Below are 23,022 nucleotides of genomic sequence, written 5' to 3' on the forward strand. Positions count from 1 at the left end.
GAGCTCCCCCTCCTCTTTCTAGAGTGCCACCCCGACTGATGGTCGGTGGTGGCACTACCGCGCCATCTCGTCATGCTCCAAAGAAAAGAAAGCCAGAGATTGCGGCGGCGGAACCGAGACAATAGCAATGCGGATAGCAGCACCGCAGCTTCGTCGGCATCCGCATGCCTGTCATGCGGCAGCAGCAGCAGCAGCAGCAGCAGCCACATGGGATGTCGAAAGTCCCCTTGGTCGTCCAGTACCATCCTTTTTCTTATGCTATCGGCAAGCAAGTGCCCCTCGCAGACGGAAGACAATGGGCACCACCCCTCATCAACCAGTCCCCTGTCATGTACCGGTTCCCGCTATGAGGTACATATTTGCCCTACAGCAAGGCCGGGGGCGAGCAAGTCACTCGGCTCAATGGTTATCTGTTTGCTCCATCAATCCATCGCCGAGCGTCGACTGCCTTAGTCCGGACCATCAGATCCACCATCGCGCTTTTGCTCCGGGACCCGGCTGCTATTCCTGTCTCTCCTTGATGCTGCCGAGAGCCCGCTCTCTCCACGCCCGGCTTTTCAAATGTCTTTAATCAGCCATCCGAGAGCTGGTGTCACAGGGGTGCATTGCTGTCGGCGGGCGATCAAGTGTGAACCACCAACCCCCGGTACCCTCCTGTACGTTGGTGGCATGTGTGTGCCTCCCCATGCAGGAGGTTGACCACACTGCAGCAGACCCGGCCTAGCCACAAGCATCTCTTTTATCTTCTGCATCCTCCCACCAATTTTTGTTCCCTCTGCTTCAGCCGCGCCCTCCCACCTCTAGATGTGACACGACCTTACCTGTCGGCTGCCTGTCCGCCCTTTCGGTTGTATGGTGTGCTTCTCGACATGAGACAGTCTTTTTATCAGTCAAGTTGAATGGGCTGGTAAGAGTGAGAAGATTGAAAGAGGTCGACAAGCTGCTGGCTTAGGTCTGTTTGATGTTGACGGGTACTGAGCTATCCTTACCTTCTCGAACTATTCCGGTGTACCTCTGAGCCTCAAATTCTCCTCAACTCCGCGGCATCGTCCAAGTTGCTCGACGTCCTCCAACCTGGTTGACAATGAGTAACCCTCGTGACCCTACCCGGTTGCGACAGGGTCTCAACCCGTTGCTAACTCAGTCTCTGGGTGCATACCACGCCCAGATCAACACCCCGCTGTCTGCCGTATCTTCGACGCACTTACACTCGGCTCATACACCTGCAAGCGCAATTCAGCCATACAACCCGCAAGAATGGATCTCCTCGCCCGCTGCTGGCCCCGAGCGAGCTCATCAGTTCCCCGAACAGGGTAATAATCCTAGTACACTTGAACGAGTTAGCATTGCTAAATACTTTTCAAAGGATCACCGCTACCACCGCCTCCTTATAGCCCCCCGCGTAGCCAGCGACCACCGAGTGGTATTTTCGAAACTCCACCTGCTGCCAATACGTCGGCAGCACGCATTCCTCCGACAAACCTCCATAGACCGTCCCCGGAACCTTCCTCGAACACCTCATTTCCTCCCCCGCCGGGATCCAATGGCCGAGGGGGCTCGCGGGAGAGACGGTTTGGCCTTCCTTCCCTGAGACGGAGTAGGGAACACCACGACTCAAGCCCTCCGGAGCCGATGCCGCCTATCTCGCTTTCGAGGCCAACCCCCCTCCAAATACAAATTCCACATGCTATGCCGCTTCGGAACGACTCGGCCTCGTCCCAAGGACCGCCCGCGGCTCGACGGGCGGCTTCTGCCAGTGCTATTGAGACACCGACATCGGCCCGCTCACGCTCAGCTTCGCAAACCCGGTGGGAGCCAGGAATGCCTCTCCCACCGCCGCCTCCGGGACCCCCACCTGCATCCTCTCGGTCACAGAGTGTCCAAAGCGCACACAGAACAACCCCACCCGTGGCATCACCGCCGACTAGGCGACCACCGCCAAGCGGTGTGGCGGCTCTGGGACCAGTGCCTCCGACTCCTGCAGACTGGGTAGACCAACCAGAAGAGGCCGGTCGCGCTTCCCATCGCAGACCCTCTCCGGGCCTGACCATTGATACTGCCAGCGCTGCAAGCTCTACGCAGACGGGAGAGTCGAGCAACTCTGGGGCACTGAGCTCTGGCGGCAGTCTCAGTAGGGCGAGAGCCGTCCGCCATGATAAAACCATCGTCCAGCGCCGTGCTGAAAGTCGCAGCAGGCATGACGGACACCACAACTCGATAGACGGGACAATCAACCCAGTCCAGCTCAGCGATATTGTCGTTCCGAATGAAGGCACGCTTTCTCGCAGGTTGACGATTGGGAGGTCGACACCAAGAAGCGGCGGCCGGACAACAAACGATACCCCGCGGACCGATGAGCAGTCAACAACGCCGCGGGCTTCCGGCTCGGCGCAACGCCCTCGCATCGAAGCTGCGACACCACCATTCTCACCTCATCCCTCAAAGGGCACGCCGATGGTGGATAGATCACCTAGCGTCGTGCCCAAGGCGTTACCAACGCCGCCTCCTCAGACGCGGTCAGCGTCCAGCTCTCAGACCAGGTTCAGCCCCATGGTGCCTACGGATGAGTCTATGTCGGCCACCGCTGCCTCGGCCACGAAACATATGGTCATCACACAGACAGCCGACCAGTTCTGCTGCGGAACGATTGAACGATTTCAGGCATTCGCCATGCAAGAGTCAACTGCAGCCACCGATGCCGAGCGTGTGCGTCTTTTCGCCGATTTCATTGTGAGCGAATCCAGGGTCAGGCGCGAAAGATACTCTACTGCAATCGGCGCCATGGGCTCTGAGATCTTCGACCTGACTAGGGATCTGTTCCGCCCTATGGTTGTCACGCGGCGGGAATCCGGGGCTTCACAGGCCGAGTGGACGCCCCAATCATCAGAACCCACACGATCTCATCGTGGTTCACTCAACTCCATATACCGCGAGACGCCCGGAGAGTCCAGCTCCGCCCCTGCGTCGGCAAATATACCGGGCTCGCCCATCGGAGGCCCGGCAAACAACCTCAATTACTCCTCAAACTATATGCCGTCCCTATCCCCGATTTTAAGTCTCAGCGTGAGCGACAACTATGACGGAGACTCCCGGGGCCGCCCGGCGAGCAGGTGGTGGGAGGCGGACTCCTCGGGAGAAGGGGGGAAGCTGATTGAGAGGTCCAAGAGGGAGTCGAAATACATGGGCGTGCCCAAGGAAGCTCGAGAAGCGCTTCAGTGGGTGGATAGCCCGCAAAGAAACGACGTGTTTGCAGGCCCAAGCGACCCGAGGTCTTCGAACGAGTACCCTCCCGAGAAAACTGGATGGCATGAGCCAGAATCCGTGGTAACCCCGCAGCCAGTGCGATACTCTGCGGACTCTCTCGGGTCCTCGGCCTCGCCCACGACGCCGAACCCGGCCCACATGGACGTCTCTCGCCTGGTCACACTTCCGCCGCCATACCCTCGCCACCACCCGGCCGTGAACAACAATCACCCGGAGCTGACGGAAACCAGGACGGCCGTCCGCCAGATCAGCGACCTCTCGGAAATCGAGGCCACAAAGGAAAGGTTCCAGGTGACCAGCACCAAGAAGCGTGAGGAGGCCGCCAAGGCCTCCGCCGAGCGGCGGCACGCCCTGCGGTCCAACCTGCAGCAAGAGGTAAACGTCGGCAACATGTCCTTCGCAGAGGCGTCGGCCATCGAACAGGACTCGGTAGCGGCCGAGAAGGAAAAGCTGAAGGAGCTCGGGAAGACGGCGTTCGAGCAGTTCCAGAGCCAGGTCGTGATGCCGCTGAACGACCTCATCACGGGGCGCGTCGCAAAGGCCACAGCGCTGTTCGACAAGCTGGCCAGCGGCCTCTTCGACAACGTCGCCAGCGCGGCGGACATGCCGCAGGAGGAGGGCGACGACAAGCCCGAGCTCCTCGAGAAGCTGACGCTGCTCAAGTGGATCTTCGAGGCCAGGGAGATGCTGCACCGGGCGATATACGACATCCTCACGGACCGCAACAACCGCTACCGGGACGTCGTGCTGACCCCGTACCGCCTGGCCGGCAACGAGGAGAAGCTCCAGAACGCCGTAGCGTTTTTCGCTGAGGACGCGGCGAAGCGGCAGTTGGCGTTTGCCCACGAGGTGCTGGCGCGCACGCAGGAGTTCCAGGCTGTCATGGAGCAGAACGTGATGCGCGGCGTCGAGGTGCAGCTCTCGGCGTTCTGGGACATCGCGCCACCCCTGCGCCGGCTGCTCGAGAAGATGCCGCCCAACATGGAGGACTTCAACATCCAGATCCCGATGGCCGAGTACGAGGAGAACCCCTCGTACCGCAGGCACCCGCTGCAGTACCTCTTCAGCCTGCTCCTGCACACGGAAAAGAGCACGTACCAATTCATCGAGTCGCAGACGAACCTCCTCTGCCTGCTGCACGAGGTCAAGGAGGCCGTGACGCACGCCAAGGCCAAGGTCGTCCAGAGCGTGGCCGACGACGGCGAGGGACACGAGTACGGCCCGGAGGAGCGCGAGGCGCGGGCGCAGCGCCTGCGCCACGACGAGAGCCGGATGCTGACGGACGACCTGAAGGAGAAGGTCCGCGTCGTCCAGGACCAGTGGACCAGCGCCCTGGGCGAGAACATCAAGAGCGTCAAACAGATGCTGGGCGAGTATTTGCTGGAGACTGGAGGCTGGGACGAGACTTTGGAAGAGGGCGGCGTCGGCAGCGTCTGACCTGCGCCGGCGACGGCACCAGAAGAAAGGAACTCGGGAAAGATTTCTGATGCCTTTTCTTATTTTTATTTTTAACGATTACACTGCACAGCTTCAAAGACGTTGATACCCCTTTGCGTATATAACGACTCTTCTTTTCCGACCTTGTATATACTTGCGAGAGAGAGAGAGCACAAGGTATCGAGCCAGGTACTGGGGAACATTTAGAATTGATACGAAAAAAAAAAGACGACACATAATGACATCAATGCTGCTATGACCTTAATGTGTACCTCGATACTCGTCTTACATCGCCTTGGTTTCCTTTCGTAAAAGGGGTTGCCGTTTGCTGACTTGTCTTCTTCTTTTGGTACAGTGCCGGCCTTTCTTTATAATGTGATTTTCCCCATCCAAACGCCCGCAATGTGTAATGTACATATACAACCAAGATACGAAGAGCACCAATCACAAGTACAAGAATCTCCTCCGTGATCGAAAGCGTCTCAGTGTGCTGGAAAAGATAGCCGGTCCCCATTGTGATGTTCTCGTGTGTGTCCAGTTGACGGCCGGCTCAAGTCCACCCTCCTCCATGATCGAGCTTCGTAGCTATTGGGGTGAGCGGACGTATACGCGAGCATCTTCCAAACGTCTTCGAAAAAAAAGAGGAAGCCTCCTCTATCGGCTCACTTCTCCGTCTCGAATTCCTTGGGCAGGTTCATGCCCACCCTCCGGGCCGAAAGGCGCACGCGCTCCTCCTGGTCCATGTTCATGCCCGGGTTGTAGCGCTCCAGGAGGGTGACGTAGGTGCGCTGGGCGCGGAGGTAGGCGGCGAACTGCTCGGCCTCGGCGGTGTCGGCCTCGGCTCGCGGGTTGTTGCTGGCGGCGTTGGCGGAGGCCTGGGCGAAGCTGGTGCGCAGGCGGTTGTGGAGGGCAGAGCGTTCGGAGGCGAGGACGGGGCGAGGGGGGAGCTCGCGCAAGAGGGAGCGGTAGAGGGAGCGGAGGCGCGGTGCGACGGTCATTTTGGGCGGTTTCTTGGTCGTTGCCTCGAAGACTGGTGTTTGGGGAGAGGTGGGCGTGGATGGGGGTCGGAAAGTGGTTTGGGTTGTGCCGGTCGGCGGAAGTGACGATGCGACGGGATATTTTTTTGGGCGAGGTTGAACGGACTCGAGGTCAGGGTCCTCCTCTTCCTCAGTCACTTTTGGAGCTTACCTTCCATTGACCGACCGACCTTGGGCTAGTGGACCCCCCGTCGCTGTGCTGTTCTGCCACGGGACGGGTAGTATACTAGTACCTAGCTTGGCACCTCAGGCACCCACCTACCTAACCACATCGTCGTAGCACAGTTACCCCCCGTACAGCTCGGCTCACCTGCAGCCGCGCTGGCTGCGTTGGCTCAGAAAACTCGTCCCAGTGGAGGGTCGGCCCCCGCACCGGCACCGGGAGCCAGTGGGCACGGATGGAGGGGTTTTCGCTCTGAGCAACCAAGAATGCCCCTCCTCGAAGGCATTTTCAGCAGCAGCAAAACCACACACAGGCGCAACAAGCGTCCCCTCGTCGTCTCCGAGTCAGGCTTTTCACTTTTCGCGCATCCACAGATTGTGGAGGACCAGAAAGCCCATGGGTGACAATTAGTTGGTCATCTACTCGTTTCAATGCCCGATTGCCCGCCGTGCGCCCACAATTGCAAGCCAGGAAGGGGCCCGTACGGTACGATACGCCCTCGCATGACGCAACAGCTCTCCATTCCCATCCAGTCCCGAGCCAGGCTAGAGCTATCTCTCGCACATACCTCTGTGACCTACCTCCTCCTCATCTCCTCCTCCCCCCCCCCTCTTAGAGTAGTTCCATGCCCTCCAAGCTCCCACAACAAAACGCGAGGCAGAACAAGAAACCCAGGCTCTCGTCCGTACCCTTCCTCCTAGTCTCATCCTTCATTGTCGTGACGCTGGCCATCCTGTCCCTACGAGCAATCCCCCGGCTCTCCCTCCTCTCGAGCCACTTCTCCCTCCCCACCACCCTCATCACCGCCCCGCGCGCCCTCTTCCTCTCGACCTCGAAGAACAAGTCGCCCGCCATGTCCTCGTACGCAAAGGAGCTCGAGGTCGCCCAGCTGGCCGTCCAGCGCGCCTCCATCCTCACCAAGCGCGTCTTCCACGAAAAGGCAAAGGGCACCGTCGACAAGAACGACAAGTCCCCCGTCACCATTGGCGACTTCGGTGCCCAGGCCCTCATCATCGCCGCCCTCCGCCACCACTTCCCCGAGGACGAGATCGTCGCCGAGGAGGAGGCCGCCCAGCTGCGCGAGGACGCCTCCCTCCGCGACCAGATCTGGGACCTCGTCCGCACCACCAAGCTCGACGACGCCCAGGCCGAGTCCCTCCTGGGCGGCCCCATCGAGAGCGCCGAGAGCATGCTGGACCTCATCGACCGCGGCAACAGCAAGGGCGGCGCCAGCGGCCGCATCTGGGCCATTGACCCCATCGACGGCACAAAGGGCTTCCTGCGCGGCGGCCAGTACGCCGTCTGCCTTGGCCTCATGGTCGACGGCGACGTCAAGGTCGGCGTCCTGGGCTGCCCCAACCTGCCCGTCGACGACAAGGCGCCGCTGTCGGCCGACATTGGCTCCAACGCCTCCGACAACACCGGCTACGGCGTCATCTTCTCCGCCGTGCTGGGCCAGGGCGCCACCTCGCGCCCCCTGCAGACGGGCGCCATCGCCGACGGCACCTCCATTTCCATGAAGCCCATCACCGAGATGTCGGCCGCCACCTTCTGCGAGAGCGTCGAGGCCGGCCACAGCGCGCACGACGACCAGGCCAAGATCGCCGCCAAGCTCGGCATCACCAAGCCCAGCGTGCGCATGGACAGCCAGAGCAAGTACGGCTCCATCGCCCGCGGCGCCGGAGACGTCTACCTGCGCCTGCCCGTCAAGGCGACGTACCAGGAGAAGATCTGGGACCACGCCGCGGGAGACCTCATTGTGCGCGAGGCCGGCGGCCAGGTTACGGATATCCAGGGCAAGAGATTGGACTTCTCCGTCGGCCGGACGCTGGCGAACAACAAGGGAGTGATTGCCGCGCCCGCCGCCGTCCACGGGGATGTGTTGAAGGTCGTTCAGGAGGTTCTGAGCTCAAAATCCAGCTAGATGTGGGGGATAGGTCTTTCTCTCTCTCTTCCTCTCTTTTGGTTTTCTAGGAGAACCCAACAAAAAAATGAATAGTATACAATGTGTCCATTCCCCTTTTCCGTACAGTGATATACAGCTATACACAGCCCTCCGGCTCCCTCCCCACCAGTCGACACGCACACACACATGCACACACACATACGCAGTAGTGGTGCCACACGGCGCCAACCCCCCACCAAAGCCACACGCGATCCACCACCGTTTATTTGATCTTCTTCTGCTTGAGCTTGATAGTCTGGTCGTTGACGAAGACGCCCTTGCCCTTGTACGGTTCTGGCGGGCGCCACTTCCTCACGCGCCCCGCGAAGCTCATGATCTCCTCCCGGTCGATGCCCTCAAGCAGGATACGCGTCGGGCTCGCCGTCGTGGCCTTGACGCCCTTGGGGATGCCCATCTCGACGGGGTGCGTGAAGCCGAGCTTCAGGCACAGGAACTTCTGGCCAGGGAATTCCTCCTTGCCGCCGCGCTGCTCGACGGTGGCACGGTACCCGATACCAACAAGACGGAGGATCGCCGTGTGGCCTTCCGAGACGCCCATGATGTAGCGTTGGAGGTAGGCCCATGTCGTGCCTGTAGGGAAGAAACACGAGGTCAGTCAGCCATTGGTTCGATTGACCGGATTGTCAGGCCAGGGAGAGAGAGAAAGAGAAACGGGCTGCCTTTTGGGGGATGGAAGGGGGCCCAGAGAGGGAAACGAAGAAAGAAAGGACAAGGCACAGAAAACTCACCCCACATCTCGCTCTGCTCCTTGACGTTCGAGTCCTCTACGCTGAGAATCGCCCTCTTGCCCTCGACATCGTGGTCAATCTTCAAAAACGGCGGGATCTCGAGATCCAGTTGGCCTGATCCATCCAGAATTAGCATCCACATCCCGACCTCAGTCCACAGCTTCAACCGGGCGACGAACCCAGGGGTCCCGTGACGGTGACAGTCCTCTTGTAGACCTTCAGATAGCTCGTCGGGTCCTTCTTCAGCTTCGGCTCGCTGATGGCCAGCTCGACGCCAGGGGGGATCGAAAGGGGCGTCCGGCCGAGCTTCGAATGGCGGGTCGGTGTCGAGGAGAATTGGCGTCGCGGCAGAGGTTGCAGGGCCGGGACAAGGAAGGCCGGTATCGTCGTGGCCGGCGAGGCGGCAAAGGCCTGCCTCAATGCCGTTCCGCGGCTGGAGGCAAGCATTGTGGTCGTGGAATGGCAAGCTACACCTCCCAATACACGCTCATGTGTTGCTTGACAGATGGAATTGGGGACCTTCAGGAACTTTTCCACGCCTTAGTCATCCATGCACGATCCACTCTGTGGATCCTTCCGATTGGCCCCTGCCAATCTGGAGGTGTGTGCTCAGCTCAGTCCACTGGGCATTCCCTCCCACGCATGTTCAACGTACATAGTGTACATGGTCAATTATGAGCATCACGTGGCAAATTTTCACGAGAACGATGGATGTATGCTTTAACGTGTGCCAATAATTTTGTACAGAGTAATCTCTGATTCTTTGTACTCCATTGATACGTCAGGCGAACTACTAAGAGAGGTATATCTAGAAGCCCATTTTCCGGCAAGAAGCCAGAATCGCGAAGCGAAAATTCCACCACAGATGGATTGCGGGAGACAAGGTCACGGTGCTAGTGTAGTGACTGAGCTTAGACCTCCTCCTCAGGAAGAGCCTCCTCCTCGTACTCCTCCTCCTCCTCATCAACACCAGCGTCCTGGTACTGCTGGTACTCGGAGACCAAGTCGTTCATGTTGGACTCAGCCTCAGTGAACTCCATCTCGTCCATACCCTCACCAGTGTACCAATGCAAGAAAGCCTTGCGACGGAACATGGCAGTGAACTGCTCACCGACACGCTTGAAGAGCTCCTGGATGGCGGTAGAGTTACCGACAAAGGTGGAGGACATCTTGAGGCCACGGGGAGGAATGGAGCAAAGGGCGGTCTGGACGTTGTTGGGGATCCACTCAACGAAGTAAGAGGAGTTCTTGTTCTGGACGTTGCGCATCTGGTCCTCGACATCCTTCATGGCGACCTTACCACGGCTAGAAAGGAACAGGTTAGCGGGCGCTGACAGTGCAGGATCGCTTTGGGTGAGTACTTACAAGATGGCGGAGCAGGTCAGGTAGCGACCGTTGCGGAAGTCAGAGGCAGCCATCATGTTCTTGGGGTCGAACATCTGCTGGGTGAGCTCGGGAACGCTGACGGCGCGGAAGGAGTGGGCACCACGGCTGGTCAGGGGAGCGAAGCCGACCATGAAGAAGTGGAGACGAGGGAAAGGAACCATGTTGACGGCGAGCTTGCGCAGGTCAGAGTTCAGCTGACCGGGGAAACGCAGGCAGGTGGTGACACCGGACATGACGGCGGAGACGAGGTGGTTCAGGTCGCCGTAGGAGGGGTTGGAGAGCTTGAGGGTACGCATGCAGATGTCGTAGAGAGCCTCGTTGTCAATGCAGAAGGTCTCGTCGGAGTTCTCAACCAGCTGGTGGACGGAGAGGGTGGCGTTGTAGGGCTCAACGACGGTGTCGGAGACCTTGGGGGAGGGGACGACGGAGAAGGTGGCCATCATGCGGTCGGGGAACTCCTCGCGGATCTTGGAGATCAGCAGGGTACCCATACCGGCACCAGTACCACCACCGAGGGAGTGGGTGATCTGGAAACCCTGAAGGCAGTCGCAGCCCTCAGCCTCGCGACGGACGACGTCGAGGACCTGGTCGACGAGCTCGGCACCCTCGGTGTAGTGACCCTTGGCCCAGTTGTTGCCGGCACCGGACTGACCGAAGACGAAGTTGTCGGGGCGGAAGAGCTGGCCGAAGGGGCCGGCACGGACAGCGTCCATGGTACCGGGCTCCAAGTCGACGAGGACGGCACGGGGGACATACTTGTTGCCGGAGGCCTGGTTGGGTGAGAAGGTCAGCATTCATCAATAGGTTTGTCTGCACACGAGGGGCTAGGATAACAAACTTCGTTGAAGTATACGCTCATGCGCTCGAGCTGGAGCTCAGAGGTGCCGTTGTACCTGTGAAGAAGTTTAGCGGTGAAGTCCCGACGTGGCCAAATCGGAAGGGTCAACAACATACACGCCATTGCTGTCGAGGCCGTGCTCGCCAGAGATGTTTTGCCTATTGCCATAGTCAGTATTTGTTTTCGGTCGAAGGATCGATATCGCCGCGTCGTCGGCGTCTGGTTACGCACCAGAAGGCAGCACCAATTTGGTTACCCTGATCACACAAGTTAGCCCCGCACTCAGGCTGTTGGGTCGGGATCAGGAGAGACTTACGCACTGGCCGGTCTGGAGGTGAACCTGTCAAGAAAAAAACAATCAACGGTCAGCAAAGTATCCCAAAGGCAGAAAGCGTTCGGCGATCGAAGGGATTCGTGTTCGGTGAGGCCCGGTTGGGTGGAATGCCAGCGGGGTACGCTCAGGGGCAGCCCAATAAACCTCGTCCGACGCGTCGATAAAGCTGTTGAGATGGAAGAGGGCGACCTACAATCTCACGCATTTTGAATGATGTGAAGCTCTTGAGCTAACTGGACCGACGATGAGGGATGGAGAGGACGAGAGAGGTGCTTGAGAGCTACGCGAAGCTTCAAGGCGGACGTGGTTGTGGAGGGTGGGCGAGGTAAGGTGTGGTTAGGTAGGGGGAGAGGTTGTTGATTTTTGTTTGCGGGTGGATGTGATTTTGTTCACCGCCACGGGCCCGGGTGGACAGCAGAGCAGGCCAGAGGGAAGGGGTGCAGCTCGCTTGTTTACTATCTGGGCCCGTGCACGCTCCCGATTGGGTAAGGACCAGTGCAAGGCACCCGCCCAAGGCCAATTGACAGTGGGGTCGAGCGAGTTGAGGTGACAGTGCTGGCAGGTACGTACTCTCTAGTCCCCTTTTCCTTCTCCTCTGTTTCTCTCCGATCCGAGACCCGGGGAGGCCGTTATGGATGGCTGAGGCAGTCCAACTACAGGTCCACCACATATGCATGCATGGGCAGCGTGGCCGACTTCATCGTCGGTGAGCATCCGGGAGGCGGGAGGCGGGCAGCCAGGGCACGGTTCTCTCTGTCCCTTTTTTTTATTTTATTTTTTTAATCCCTTCCCACCAGGTAGGCAGCCTTATCAAAAGGCAACGCCAGACAGAGCCTCTACGAATGGCATTGCTCGGCATTGTCCCCAAGCGCTGACCAGAAACGCTAAATTGCAAGTGGAGCTCAACATTGCAGGGGGTTCCATTGCTACCAAATGAGCTACCGGTGTGCCTGAGAGCTACCTAGTGTAGCTTGACTAAGACAGGTCCAGCATGGACGGATGACTGACAGCTCAGGCACCACGCGAGGGCTCAATCAAACATGGTCCAATATTTAGACTACCTACAATTGCACGCATGCCTCCCTCCCTCCCTTAGTGGGCTTTGACGACACCAGCGGCGTCGGCCTGCGATGCGATCCTCTTCTTGTAGGCCTGAACGTCTCCAGGGAACTTCTCAACCGTTCCTCCGTCGCACACCCAGAGGGAAGTGCACACCGTCTGCAACATGGTGACGTCGTGAGACACCATCAGAACACCACCCTGGAACTCTCTCAGAGCTTCGGCAAGCGCATCCATCGCCTCGATATCGAGATGGTTAGAAGGCTCGTCGAGTACCAAGATGTGCGGGTTGGTCAGCGCAAGGCAGGCGAAAGCCACACGGGACTTTTGACCACCGGAAAGCACCTCCATCTTCTGCAAGCCCGTTGTGCCCGTGATACCAAAGGCGCCGAGCTGTCTCCGGTACTCTTCGTCCGTCCTGCCCGGGTATTCCTTGGCCATGAAGCCCACCGCGCTCGCATTCAGGTCCAGAGCATCGACGTGATGTTGAGCAAAGAAGCCGACACGCAGACGCGGGTTCTGCGAAATCAGACCAGATGTGGGCGACAGCTTTCCAATCAACAGCTTGAGCACGGTTGTTTTACCCGCACCGTTGGGTCCCACAATACCAATTCGGGAATCCAGCTGGACGTCAAGATCAACGTTGCGCAGCAAGATGTTGTCCTTGTTGTAGCCGAACGTCACACCTGTCATTTGGATAATAGGGGGAGACATCTTCTCCACGTCGGGGAACTTGAAGTGCACGCTGTACTCGGCCTCGGGCGCCTCGAGCACCGGCATCTTCTCGAGCTTCTTGATACGCGATTGGGCCTCAGAAGACTTCGCCGCGTTGTAACGGAACTTGTCGATGAAGGCCTGGAGATGAGCTCGTTGTGCCATCTGGTTCTCGTACTCCCTCTTCGCCGTCTTCTTGCGTTCTTCACGGGTGGCGTAGAACGACTCGAAGTTGGCGCCGCGGTAGTAGTCGAGCCGTTGAGAGTGCTGGTGGATAATGTCCGTCGCAATTTCGTTGAGGAAGGCTCTGTCGTGAGAAACAACCAGAACAGTACTGGGATATCCTTGAAGGTAGTTGGAAAGGAAGGCAATCGAGGGGACGTCCAACATGTTGGACGGTTCGTCAAGAAGCAACAAGTCGGGCTCGCAGAAAAGCGCTCTTGCCAACGCCAGACGCATACGCCAACCACCGGAGAAAGTCTTGGTGGCATACTGCTGGCGTTCGGCCGAGAAACCGAGACCGGCCAAGATACTTGCGGCTCTCGATTCAGCCTTATCGGATTCCATCTCGGCCAACTTGCCCTGAATGTCACCCAATCTGTTGTCCAGTGCCTCCCTGTCCTTGTCAAGTTTGGCAGCATCGGCTGAAGTATCAGCCATAGACGCACGTTGAGTCTCAATATCTGTCAGGTTTTGAGTGATTTCCTAGAAACTCGTCAGCATGGTCTAGGACAGTAAACAGGGTATTCGCCTGCCAGAATCACTTACGGCCTGCTCCTTGAGAAGAACCTTGCGCCACACGTCGGCATCGAGCACAGCTTGGATGGCAGGGGTGTCGTCACCAGTAAGCTAGATGCGGTCTCAGTCAGAAAGTGATGCATAAGCTAGATATCCAGTGGTCCTTACCTCCTGTTCGACGTGGAGAATGGTGATATAAGGTGGGATTGGCAGTTCTCTGCGAGACAGAGCACGGAGAAGCGTGGATTTACCAACACCGTTGTGACCAACGAGACCATATCTGTGACCGTAAGACAGGGTAAAGTCGGTGTCGGTGAGGATGCGCTGGCCACCGATGGACACGTCCACATTGTCCAGCTTGATGTCCTTGCTCTTGTTGGCGCCAGAGCCGCCAATCTGGAGCGGGTTGACCGCCATGTAGAACTCTTCGTAGGACTGGGTGGATTCTGGCAGGTCGAGCAGCTTGGAAGCCTCGTACTCGACCGTCTTGAACGTCTTCTTCTGCTGCTTGGCGGCGATCTTACGTTCGGCCTTCTCCAGCTTCTTCCGGTCGACCTTGGACTCGACCTTGCGAGCGTTTGCGGACTCAAGATCGACAGCTCCGGTAGACACGGCCAGGGTGGAAGACATGTTCCGCTGAGAACTGACTTGGAAAGTCTCGTCGAGGCGCTTCACGGCCGACGGACCACTTCGCAGGCCACCGTTCGCTTCGGTGTACTTCTCGACCCATTTCTCCACGAGCTTCTCGATCTTCTCCTGAAGCTTGGCGTCCCGCTTCCCGGAGGCAGAGAGCAGCAACTCGGTGACAGTGGAAGCAGCCTCAGCGAGGGGCGAGGGACCGGACTGATCCTCCTCGTCAGACCAGATGGTCGAGGCGTGAGTCAAGTAACCGACCGAGTACTCAGAGAGTACCGGGTCGATATTGGGCAACATGCTTCTGATTTCGGCATCCATTTTGGCAACACAGCAGCTGGGTAAGTTTGAGGTACGTGGTATGTGGAGGTCGTCAGGACAGATTCCTCAGGAAATCAAGAGTATCACTCTTTTGATACGCCTCTTGTTGTGCAGGCGGTTAGAAAGAAGTGAATCCGGATTGTTTCCACTTTGCCAGACCGATCCAGTTGGTGGCAATGTCACTAGCGGTCGATTTGAGATATTCACAGTGAGCCTCAAAGACTGGGCCTGTGGACCCTGAGCCCAGTGCCCTGACATCGGGTATTTACAGGATAAACCTCGGCCCGTGAAAGTATGTCAGATGTGGTCGCCAACCACTTATGTCAGCAAATATTATGAGATGCGCTCACGACTGGCCCATTGGCCACTCAAGGTATCAAAAATAAACGCAACCTACATGGCGGCTTGGGTTTCATGACCAAGTTACAGCCATTGATGCCTCGCTGAATGATGGCCCTTTTAAGAATGCTCTACGATCCTGGACCCAGCACCGTTACATGAAACATTACCGCTGGATCTGAAAATGGCTTTCTGGTCTAGGTTGAAACTCAAGCCTTTGAAGAAGACCCGACCGGATGGCTATTCAGCAGTAGCCGGCTTTGACACCATGGAGTCGGCCCAGACAAGCAGGCAAATCGGCACTTTTATGGTCCCAATGGAATGCTATATCGGAGACGTCGAGCTCATAGGCCCGGCGATGCCGTCAATATTCTTCAAACGCTGTTGCCACTGCCGTTACCGACATTACATCGCCCAAAGGGGGTGAAGCCTTTGGGCAGACAACAGCTGAAGTATTTACAGAGCTTAGCTCAAACTGGCATGGGCGAATGGGGAGACGCGAACAATCGTCTCGGGCCAGGTACCCTGCTCCCGACGCGACTTGCAGAGACAGGCAACCGCGTGTATGTGTTTCGCGCAGCTGCATACAATCGCGTCAGTAGCAAGCTCACACGACAACTTGCATGGAACCATTTGGTGCGTGGCATCCAATCGCCGGCGAGGTTGGGCGAGAGGACGGATTTCCATGGATGGGGGATTTGGGATTTGGGGTGTTCGTTGTCCATCGCCAACGGAGGGGGAAATGGTCCTACTCGCACCTTTGCTATGCTATGCGCCGAAGATCCGTCCAGGGATCCCAGCATTAGTACTAAGCCAATGTTTATTCCGATGCGAAATGCACGCTGCACAAATTCGGTGGGCAATCTCACATATCTGCCCTGTCGCTTACTAGGTGAGCTGCCAGTCAAACTGTGGCCTCTCTTGGCCTGTATCTCGGCCCATAATCTATCGTAAGACACCAATCTTGTCGCCCTGCCAGGATGGGAACGACAGGCCGAATGGGGCAGCATCGCCGCGATGTCTTGGATCAAAATGAGCGATGGGGATTCCATCGGAGAAGGAAAGAAAGAAAAAAAGTTGGGAGTTCGTGATGGCCACGCTACAGCTGCACCATCAAGGTCTCATAGAGCCATCCGGCTGCAGGGAGGCGCTTGGCTTCAAACCGAGCAGGATTCCACGTCATCCTGTCAAGTCACGCTTCGGTCATTGTCTCCTCACATACACCAGCGAATCCTGAAGCTGCACGAAAAGTTTGGGATTCCCCCAGTTCCAGATCACATCGGACGCTGCGGTCGAGTGGGAACATCAATTCACACTCGGCTCTGCCAATTCGCTACTTCTTGACCTACCAGCTCTGCGTACCGGTAGGTACTCCGTACTGCATACACATTCGGCTTCCTTACCACGCAGAGCTGCATGCGAGACATCCATCGTGCAGCCAAACAGAGTAGAGGCATCTCGTTGGGGGTTCTCAGATGAAAAAAACCTCGATAGCGAGGGGAATCGGGACAGGCAATTGGTCCCTACGTCCACCACATCCTTTGGTGCATCAACTGGCCGTATGCGTTGCATGGGTTTGGCGATGCACCGTCCATTCGGAGCGAGTCCAGGTTGGGACGGTTGCGAGATGCCTTGTTGGGATCTTACCTCCGCCGCCCAACAGCCAAGATTGTCTCGACTGACGAGGTTTACTACAATGGACTCGACCAAAACGGCTCCCGATCGATACCCGTCCTCGTCATCTCATGATCCATCTCGCTTGTCAAGGCCGTATTCAACTGAACTTTTGATCATCCGATCCCTTGCACAAATTCTCTGGGGTGGAGCTAAATAAAGCGCGGCTTTTTCTTTCTCCCCCGTCCCTTTTGGGTTCTTGAGGCTCGTTGCAAGGCTTCCCTGCTTAGACTTCTGGGCCAGGCACGAGCTGGCTGCCATCAGTCCCACTTGGACGTCTCTAAACCTGCCTATCAAGATTTCGTCATTGGAGACTGCTGCCGGTATTGAGACCGGGGGTTTCTGATTCGAGAGGACTGGAGAGCTGGAGTCACCCCCATCTTGGCCTGTGGGCAGCGCCAATGGGTCGGTCCTGCGGATGGAGGAGCTTACGGTTCGCCGCAAGATACGATGACGAGCAGTCCGACCCAACCGTTCTGGTGGTCGATCTTCGCGACTGGCAAATGAGGACGCATCTGTCCTCGGCGGGCGGTTCGTCGGTTTTCGTGTGGAGGGATGCTTGGCACTCAATGGCAGAGAAGCGTTCCGACGCACACACACACACACACATACACAAAAAAGGCCCTGCAAGACATGCAGGGCAGAGACATCAGCTGGCTAGCTAGCTACTGCTGCTGTTGTACGTTCGCATCGGTAGGGAAAGAGACGAAAGAAAAGAGGCTCCAACATCCACGGCAGCTTTCACCCGTTTTGGCGCAGGTCCTGGGCGAATACCGGAGCAGATCGGCAAACTGGGTCACGACTTCGTCCTGCCCCCCCGCCCATCCCTCCAGTCCCCATATCGATTCCTACGCCCTCGTACCGTGCCCCGCGAGCATGTCGTTTCAAGTTTCACGCGGTTATTCTGCTAGCAGGGCAACAGTACCGGTATGTGTGGGATTCGTGCCCTCCAGCCCGAGCGCATCGATGTGCCTCCATGGGGCCTGCTCCATTGGTCCCAAGCCGATGCACCTGCTGCATGGCTAGCTTCTGTCGCAGCATGCTGGATGGATACCAGGTTCCCCAACTGGTTCGGGACCCTGGTCTGCGGCTGCTCTCTCTTCATGCTTTTTTTTTCTGCCTCCTAAGATACATACAGTTGTAGGGGGAAATGGTCTCATCGGCCCTCCCCCTCATAATAGCCAAGCTATAGCCCTACGTGGTTCACCTCCGTGCTCGGCATCGACCAAGGAACGGAGCAACAACTCCAAAGCCATGCCTTGAAAGTTCCTTGCCGGTCAGCTCGCTTACGGGCTTAGTCTGCCGGCCGTAGCAATGGCGCAGCCCGGTTGTTGTCGGCCAAATAGCCAAGGGCGAATATTGTGTTGTTTTCTTCTGGACATTTGGACTCTCGAGGTTAACCTTATCGGGCAGCGCAGGCGTGCCTGGCCCCGAGACGTTTGGTGTTCTTTGATTGCCGGCCCTAGTGCAACGGCCGCAACAGCGGCGACATATGGCTTTGAAGACGATAGATCACGAACCACCTGCCGCGATACGGGGCATTCTCACTAGACGTTTCGTCAGTTGAGCCGGCACGGCGAGAAGGGCTCCCCGACCGTTGGACCCTGGACGACTCTTCGAAATATGCGCCGCCGTTCCCTGCTGCTAGCGCTTATGGCGAGCAAGAAGCACAGTAATCAAGTTTGCGAGAGACAGCCGAAGCCGTGCCATCCTGTCTCCCGCAAACATTGAGACTCACCAACAGCTCTGTGCAACGGCGGCTGACGGGATTGGTCAATTCTCTGTCAGTCCAAGCCTCCCCTCCCAAGGCGGAACAGCCGGGACGAGAACGACAACGACACCTACAACGGCAGCAGCAACGGCAACGGGGAAACAAAAGACTGGAATCTTTGTGCAATGCCAGATGCAGACGCAATGGCGGGCCACATGTCGTAATCGGTCTTTCTCCCTCTCTCCATCTCTTGGGGCATGGCATCCTGCTTCTCGAAGGAATCCACCATATGCCACCAACCCGCCTCTCGTCCGCGCTAGACCGCGAGCGGACACCGCCTGTTCAGCAAGCGCCGCCTCGGATATGGGCGAGAGAGTGCGTGCATTGCATGGTTGACGAATGGACGAGGCCAGTTCGCGGTCAGACAGCGGGGGACATTGGAAGTTTCCTGGAAAGGCGAGCTACTGCCGCACGTCGTCAGGCAAAGATTAACAAGTTTAAAAAAATAATTAAAAGGAAGAAGAAGAAAAGATAGCATGGAAGGCGGGAGAGTGCCGACACGAAGTCGCAAGTCCCTTGCCCGCGTGCGCCACATGCTGAGTGAGGCTGGCTGGTGGAGAGAGTCAGTTGGAGGTGATCGTCATCCATCTCCAGCCGCCGAGCCTCCCTCCCCTCGTCGTGCTTGGTTGCTTTCAGTTGACCAAGTCGAAAGCGGGGAAGCGAGTTATGTATGTTGTGTGTATCCCAAACTGCTCCAAAAGATGGCACGCTGATTGGGCAGTCACCAGCGGGTGTTACAAAAGGACAGGAACATTTTGATCTTTTGTTCCAAGGTGGGGATGGGGGCAGGGGGGAATGAGGGGAGAGCCACGGCTTCTCTCTCTCTCTCTTGTCGTAACAAATAATCAAGCTTCCAGATAAAGACGGGAGCGGGCGAGACGGCGGCGACCTACACGGCATTGCCCTAGGGACACGGCATCAAGCCGGCAAGGCAAGGGAAAGATAAGGTGTGGCAAGGCAAGGCAAGGTAAGGGCTTGAGAGATACGGCATGGGGCATGTCAGGTCTGGTCAGCGGGTATCACCAGGGCGGCGGCGGCGGCGGTGTTTGTGACAACGAAGACGACGGTGACAACGACGAGGACGGGAATCTGTGGCCCGGAACCTTGTGTGTATGCGTGAGTGCCGAAGTGGTGAGTGAGTTCGGCCATGTGTGTGTGATGTGCGTGGGTGCGTGTATGAGATATGTACCAAGTTTGGTAGCTTGTTTACTTTTCTTTTCTTTTTCCTTGTTGATGTTTTGTTATTGTTGTTGTTGTTGACAGCCCTCAAAACCCAAAACCACAGGCCAGTCGGCGGCCCACCAGGCAGGCCATACCCATGTTCCCATGCCACCTCGTCACCATGGGGCGGGGGGGCATCACATCGCATCACATTACAACATCGAGGCCGGCCGGGTCTACAAAGGCCTCTCGCCAAAAAAGACGGACACGCGACTAGCCTGTGAGGGTGAGCGAGTTGAGCACAAAATCTGTGTGTCTTGGTTCTACAGAGATCGCCAGTGGCAGCAGCGATATAGCGATGCGAGATATATTAGATGCGTAGTGATGAATACGGACCAAGGAGGAGAAAAAGAAATGGCACTGGGAAATAAGAGAGAAAAAAGAATATAAAAATTTGAAACCTTTGGCACGTGTACTGACTTACCAAATCAGCATTATCAGCTTGGGGAAAGAAAAAAAAAGGGATTGATACCGGGAGGCTGGGGAGCAGAGAGCCACTCGGTGCGTGCGTAGTGCCAAACTTTCAGATTGGAGAGTTTCCCATCGTTCGGTCCACGACGCTTTCCATCCATGGCACACCCGCGTCGCAAAGTCCCATCCTCGTTGTCCATGGCATTTCGAACCGACGGCGGCCGTTGGGAAAGTGGCCGGCCTCCAGAGAATGCTGCTAGGCCGACCGGTCTCTCCGGGCTCCAGGGCCCCTCCTTGATGGGTTGGTGGGAGCTGGCGAGGTAAGGCCGGGCTTGGGATGCCGGTATTTGCAGGCTGGGCGTTTCTCCCAACTCACGGCCCCCCTCCCCCGGCCTTCGCGCCAGCGGCAGAACAGACCATTAGGTGCGCCCGGTACATGGCCAATTTGGTGCGTTGGCCATCCGTGTCTTGCTCGAATTTGGGATGGCAGACAACGAGAAGGATTATAGTTTGGTGGCCCACGAGCGCTCGCCTGGTACATGTGCCTCTCTGTGGTCCGTGTACAGGTTCATATGCATGTCTTTGGATGAAGCAGGTCAAATGGGGGGGCAGAGATGGAGACATGCAGATGGCCATGGGCTGAATGGGTGCCGACTGACGAAAGTGACACGGGCGCCAGGGCAGGGCAAACTTGGCGGCTCCAGAGCAAGTCGCAGAGAGCCTCCTCCTCTCGTTCGGCAAAGGGGACGACAGCCTGGTGCTGCTGCAGGTGCTGCTGCAGGTGTCAGAAGCGAAGTGAAGTGAGCGTGGCTAATATTGTGCAAACGGCAAGGGAGCACAAGCTGCGGGTGCTGATCCATTCGTATTGACGGGACGCCCATGCTGCTGTTTGATGGATCTTGTCCAACGGGTTCACAGACGGCTCATCGATGCATCCACTAGTGGGCTAGTGGGCAAATGGCGAAACGGGGTTCACAGATGGAGAGAGGGAAAGGGAGAGAGAGTGAGAGAGTGAGAGAGAGAGAGAGAGAGAGAGAGAGAGAGGGGCAGCAGCATGTTGAGTGAGCAGAAGCGTCCCGTGGGCCGCGGTACGTAGCTGAATGAATGAATGAATGAGAGTGAATGAATGCTTTGTTCGCGCTTCTGCGAATCGAGACGCTAAACGTACCCCGGGCTCTCTCACAGGCGTGTGGGCCCCTGTAGCGTAGTGTGTACATACGATCCATAGTACACTACGTTGCGTGGCCGTGGGATGGCAGCAGCCAACTCCCAGCACCAGGACTTGGATCATTGCTTACGCTCCGCCAGCACGCGAGATTTGGAGCCAGGGCAAGCGAGGTGGTAAGCAAGGTAGGCGGGATGCAAGATATCTCGAGGGGCCACTCGGTGGTACGGTCCATGGGCGGCCGCGGGCGAGCAGCAGGGCCTCTTGTGTCTCTTTCATTACAGGCTGCGTCTGTGGCCTGCCGGGGCTGACTCTAGAGTCGAGATGGCACGTCTCAGCCGGTGCGCGCTAGGACGGATCGAAATGCTTCGGGGGGCGTCACTGCACTAATTATTAGGTGCTTTTTCTTCTTCCTGCCACCGCAGCCGGGCTCTTCCCAGGATAGCTTCGACGGCCAGGGTGGCCCAGCGGGCTCTGGTCAGCTCCCAGATGGCCAGGTGCCCATGGATGGTAGGTAGGTTGGACCCGGTGCTCTGGTGGGTATAGCTGGTCCGTTTTAGGTTGTTTTGGGAGGGGAGGGATGGACATGCGCCGGGCCAAGAGAGAGATAATCAACAAAGAAGCAATGCAATGTGGGTTTGATGGTGAAGGGAGTGTAGTGTGGTGTAGTGTAGTGTAGAGAAGTGTAGCAACCAGCACGCGTGGCAGCGTGTGAAGGCAGAGTCGGGAGAGGCAACAAAAAAAAACCCCCCTTTGATGGCGGCGGCGGCGGCGGCGGACTGGAGAAGACGTCGCGTCAGAGTTGGGAAAAAGAAGACGTCCGAGGGACACAAGGCGCTGTTCTTCATCGTTTCGTTTCATTGTCGTGGAGTGGGAAAGAAAGGTTCTAGACGACGAGCACTGACACTGACACCGACGCCGACATCGACACTGACGCTGACGAACCGAGGTGACTGACTCGGAGGACGAAAGTGCAATGCAAGATGCAAGGACGGCGACGTAGGAGGCACAAATGGCCTTGCCTCACCATTCGGTTAGGGGGGGACAATGCACGAACAAAGGAAGGCAGCAGGACGGGTTTCTCTCTCTCTCTCTCACTCTCTCACCCACTCAGTCAGTCAGTCTGTCTGTCTGTATGTGTCTCTCTCTCTCACACATACACTGTCTCTCTCTCACTCTCTCTCACTCCTCTCGTCGGCGAAATGAGCGGGAACTAGACTGGTTGGTGTATTGGTTCATCCTGTTTTATTCTACCTACTAGTCTTCCTTCAGTCCTTTCGTGGCCGGGCGCATGTACACCCAACCCAGGTGGCTGCGGTGTGGGTGGTGGGTTGTTTACATTATTATCGAGGAATTATTGCTTTGCATCATTCATATTGTCTCTGCAAAGAACCATGCGTATATATGTAGGGTGCATATTATGGGCTTGGTTTGTTATTGCTGTATTGTGTTATCATCATTTGCACGAGTGCCTCCGGCGCAAGGAACGGCCCAATGGGTGGTGGGCGGTGGGTGCAGCACGCACATCACAGGCAGGTCCCCTGGCGCTGCCCACACGGCAAGGCAGGGCGTCTCCACCCTCGCTCAATCGCCGCATGAGGGGGGGTGGCAGCCGTTGCGCGGGCGACATCTCACTGGCCCAGACGGTATAGCAGTCATCTCCTGCGCTCCAGCAGCCGCCCCACTCGCCGTATGCACCTGCGAACCCGGTCTCCATAGCATCAACAGACTAAACGTCCCCTTACCTAGTGTAGTGTGCAAGGTGCAAACCAAGTACTTGCTCTGGTCCGTTACGCCGGCCCATTTCTCTCAAAGAAAACCGA

The 23,022-nt window shown here is 57.4% G+C and overlaps 6 protein-coding genes across 6 annotated transcripts; 2 read left to right on the forward strand and 4 right to left on the reverse strand.

Annotated features, from left to right (window-relative positions):
* Positions 1–1,084: 1,084 nt before the first annotated feature.
* Positions 1,085–4,701, forward strand: EsH8_X_000232 (uncharacterized protein; the record flags this gene model as incomplete). The annotated part of the gene is made up of 2 exons (XM_083274320.1): positions 1,085–1,313; positions 1,367–4,701. 2 exons carry the CDS (start codon positions 1,085–1,087, stop codon positions 4,699–4,701), a joined length of 3,564 nt encoding a protein of 1,187 aa, XP_083119712.1.
* A 662-nt stretch (positions 4,702–5,363) lies between these two features.
* Positions 5,364–5,699, reverse strand: EsH8_X_000233 (LYR motif-containing protein; the record flags this gene model as incomplete). The annotated part of the gene is made up of 1 exon (XM_083274321.1): positions 5,364–5,699. One exon carries the CDS (start codon positions 5,697–5,699, stop codon positions 5,364–5,366), a length of 336 nt encoding a protein of 111 aa, XP_083119713.1.
* Positions 5,700–6,526: 827 nt separating this feature from the next.
* EsH8_X_000234 (uncharacterized protein) lies at positions 6,527–7,825 on the forward strand (the record flags this gene model as incomplete). The annotated part of the gene is made up of 1 exon (XM_083274322.1): positions 6,527–7,825. The coding sequence occupies one exon, from the start codon at positions 6,527–6,529 to the stop codon at positions 7,823–7,825; it is 1,299 nt and encodes a 432-aa protein (XP_083119714.1).
* A 244-nt stretch (positions 7,826–8,069) lies between these two features.
* Positions 8,070–9,042, reverse strand: EsH8_X_000235 (mitochondrial 54S ribosomal protein uL6m; the record flags this gene model as incomplete). The annotated part of the gene is made up of 3 exons (XM_083274323.1): positions 8,070–8,437; positions 8,596–8,709; positions 8,775–9,042. 3 exons carry the CDS (start codon positions 9,040–9,042, stop codon positions 8,070–8,072), a joined length of 750 nt encoding a protein of 249 aa, XP_083119715.1.
* A 464-nt stretch (positions 9,043–9,506) lies between these two features.
* On the reverse strand, positions 9,507–11,358 carry EsH8_X_000236 (beta-1 tubulin; the record flags this gene model as incomplete). The annotated part of the gene is made up of 7 exons (XM_083274324.1): positions 9,507–9,900; positions 9,961–10,751; positions 10,820–10,874; positions 10,936–10,977; positions 11,051–11,076; positions 11,136–11,159; positions 11,347–11,358. 7 exons carry the CDS (start codon positions 11,356–11,358, stop codon positions 9,507–9,509), a joined length of 1,344 nt encoding a protein of 447 aa, XP_083119716.1.
* Positions 11,359–12,245: 887 nt separating this feature from the next.
* Positions 12,246–14,618, reverse strand: EsH8_X_000237 (protein GCN20; the record flags this gene model as incomplete). Its single annotated transcript, XM_083274325.1, has 3 exons — positions 12,246–13,631; positions 13,695–13,775; positions 13,833–14,618. 3 exons carry the CDS (start codon positions 14,616–14,618, stop codon positions 12,246–12,248), a joined length of 2,253 nt encoding a protein of 750 aa, XP_083119717.1.
* Positions 14,619–23,022: the final 8,404 nt, after the last annotated feature.

This window comes from Colletotrichum jinshuiense, chromosome 10 (assembly GCF_051148585.1).
Source record: "Colletotrichum jinshuiense chromosome 10, complete sequence".
In the NCBI taxonomy this organism is placed as follows: domain Eukaryota; kingdom Fungi; phylum Ascomycota; class Sordariomycetes; order Glomerellales; family Glomerellaceae; genus Colletotrichum; species Colletotrichum jinshuiense.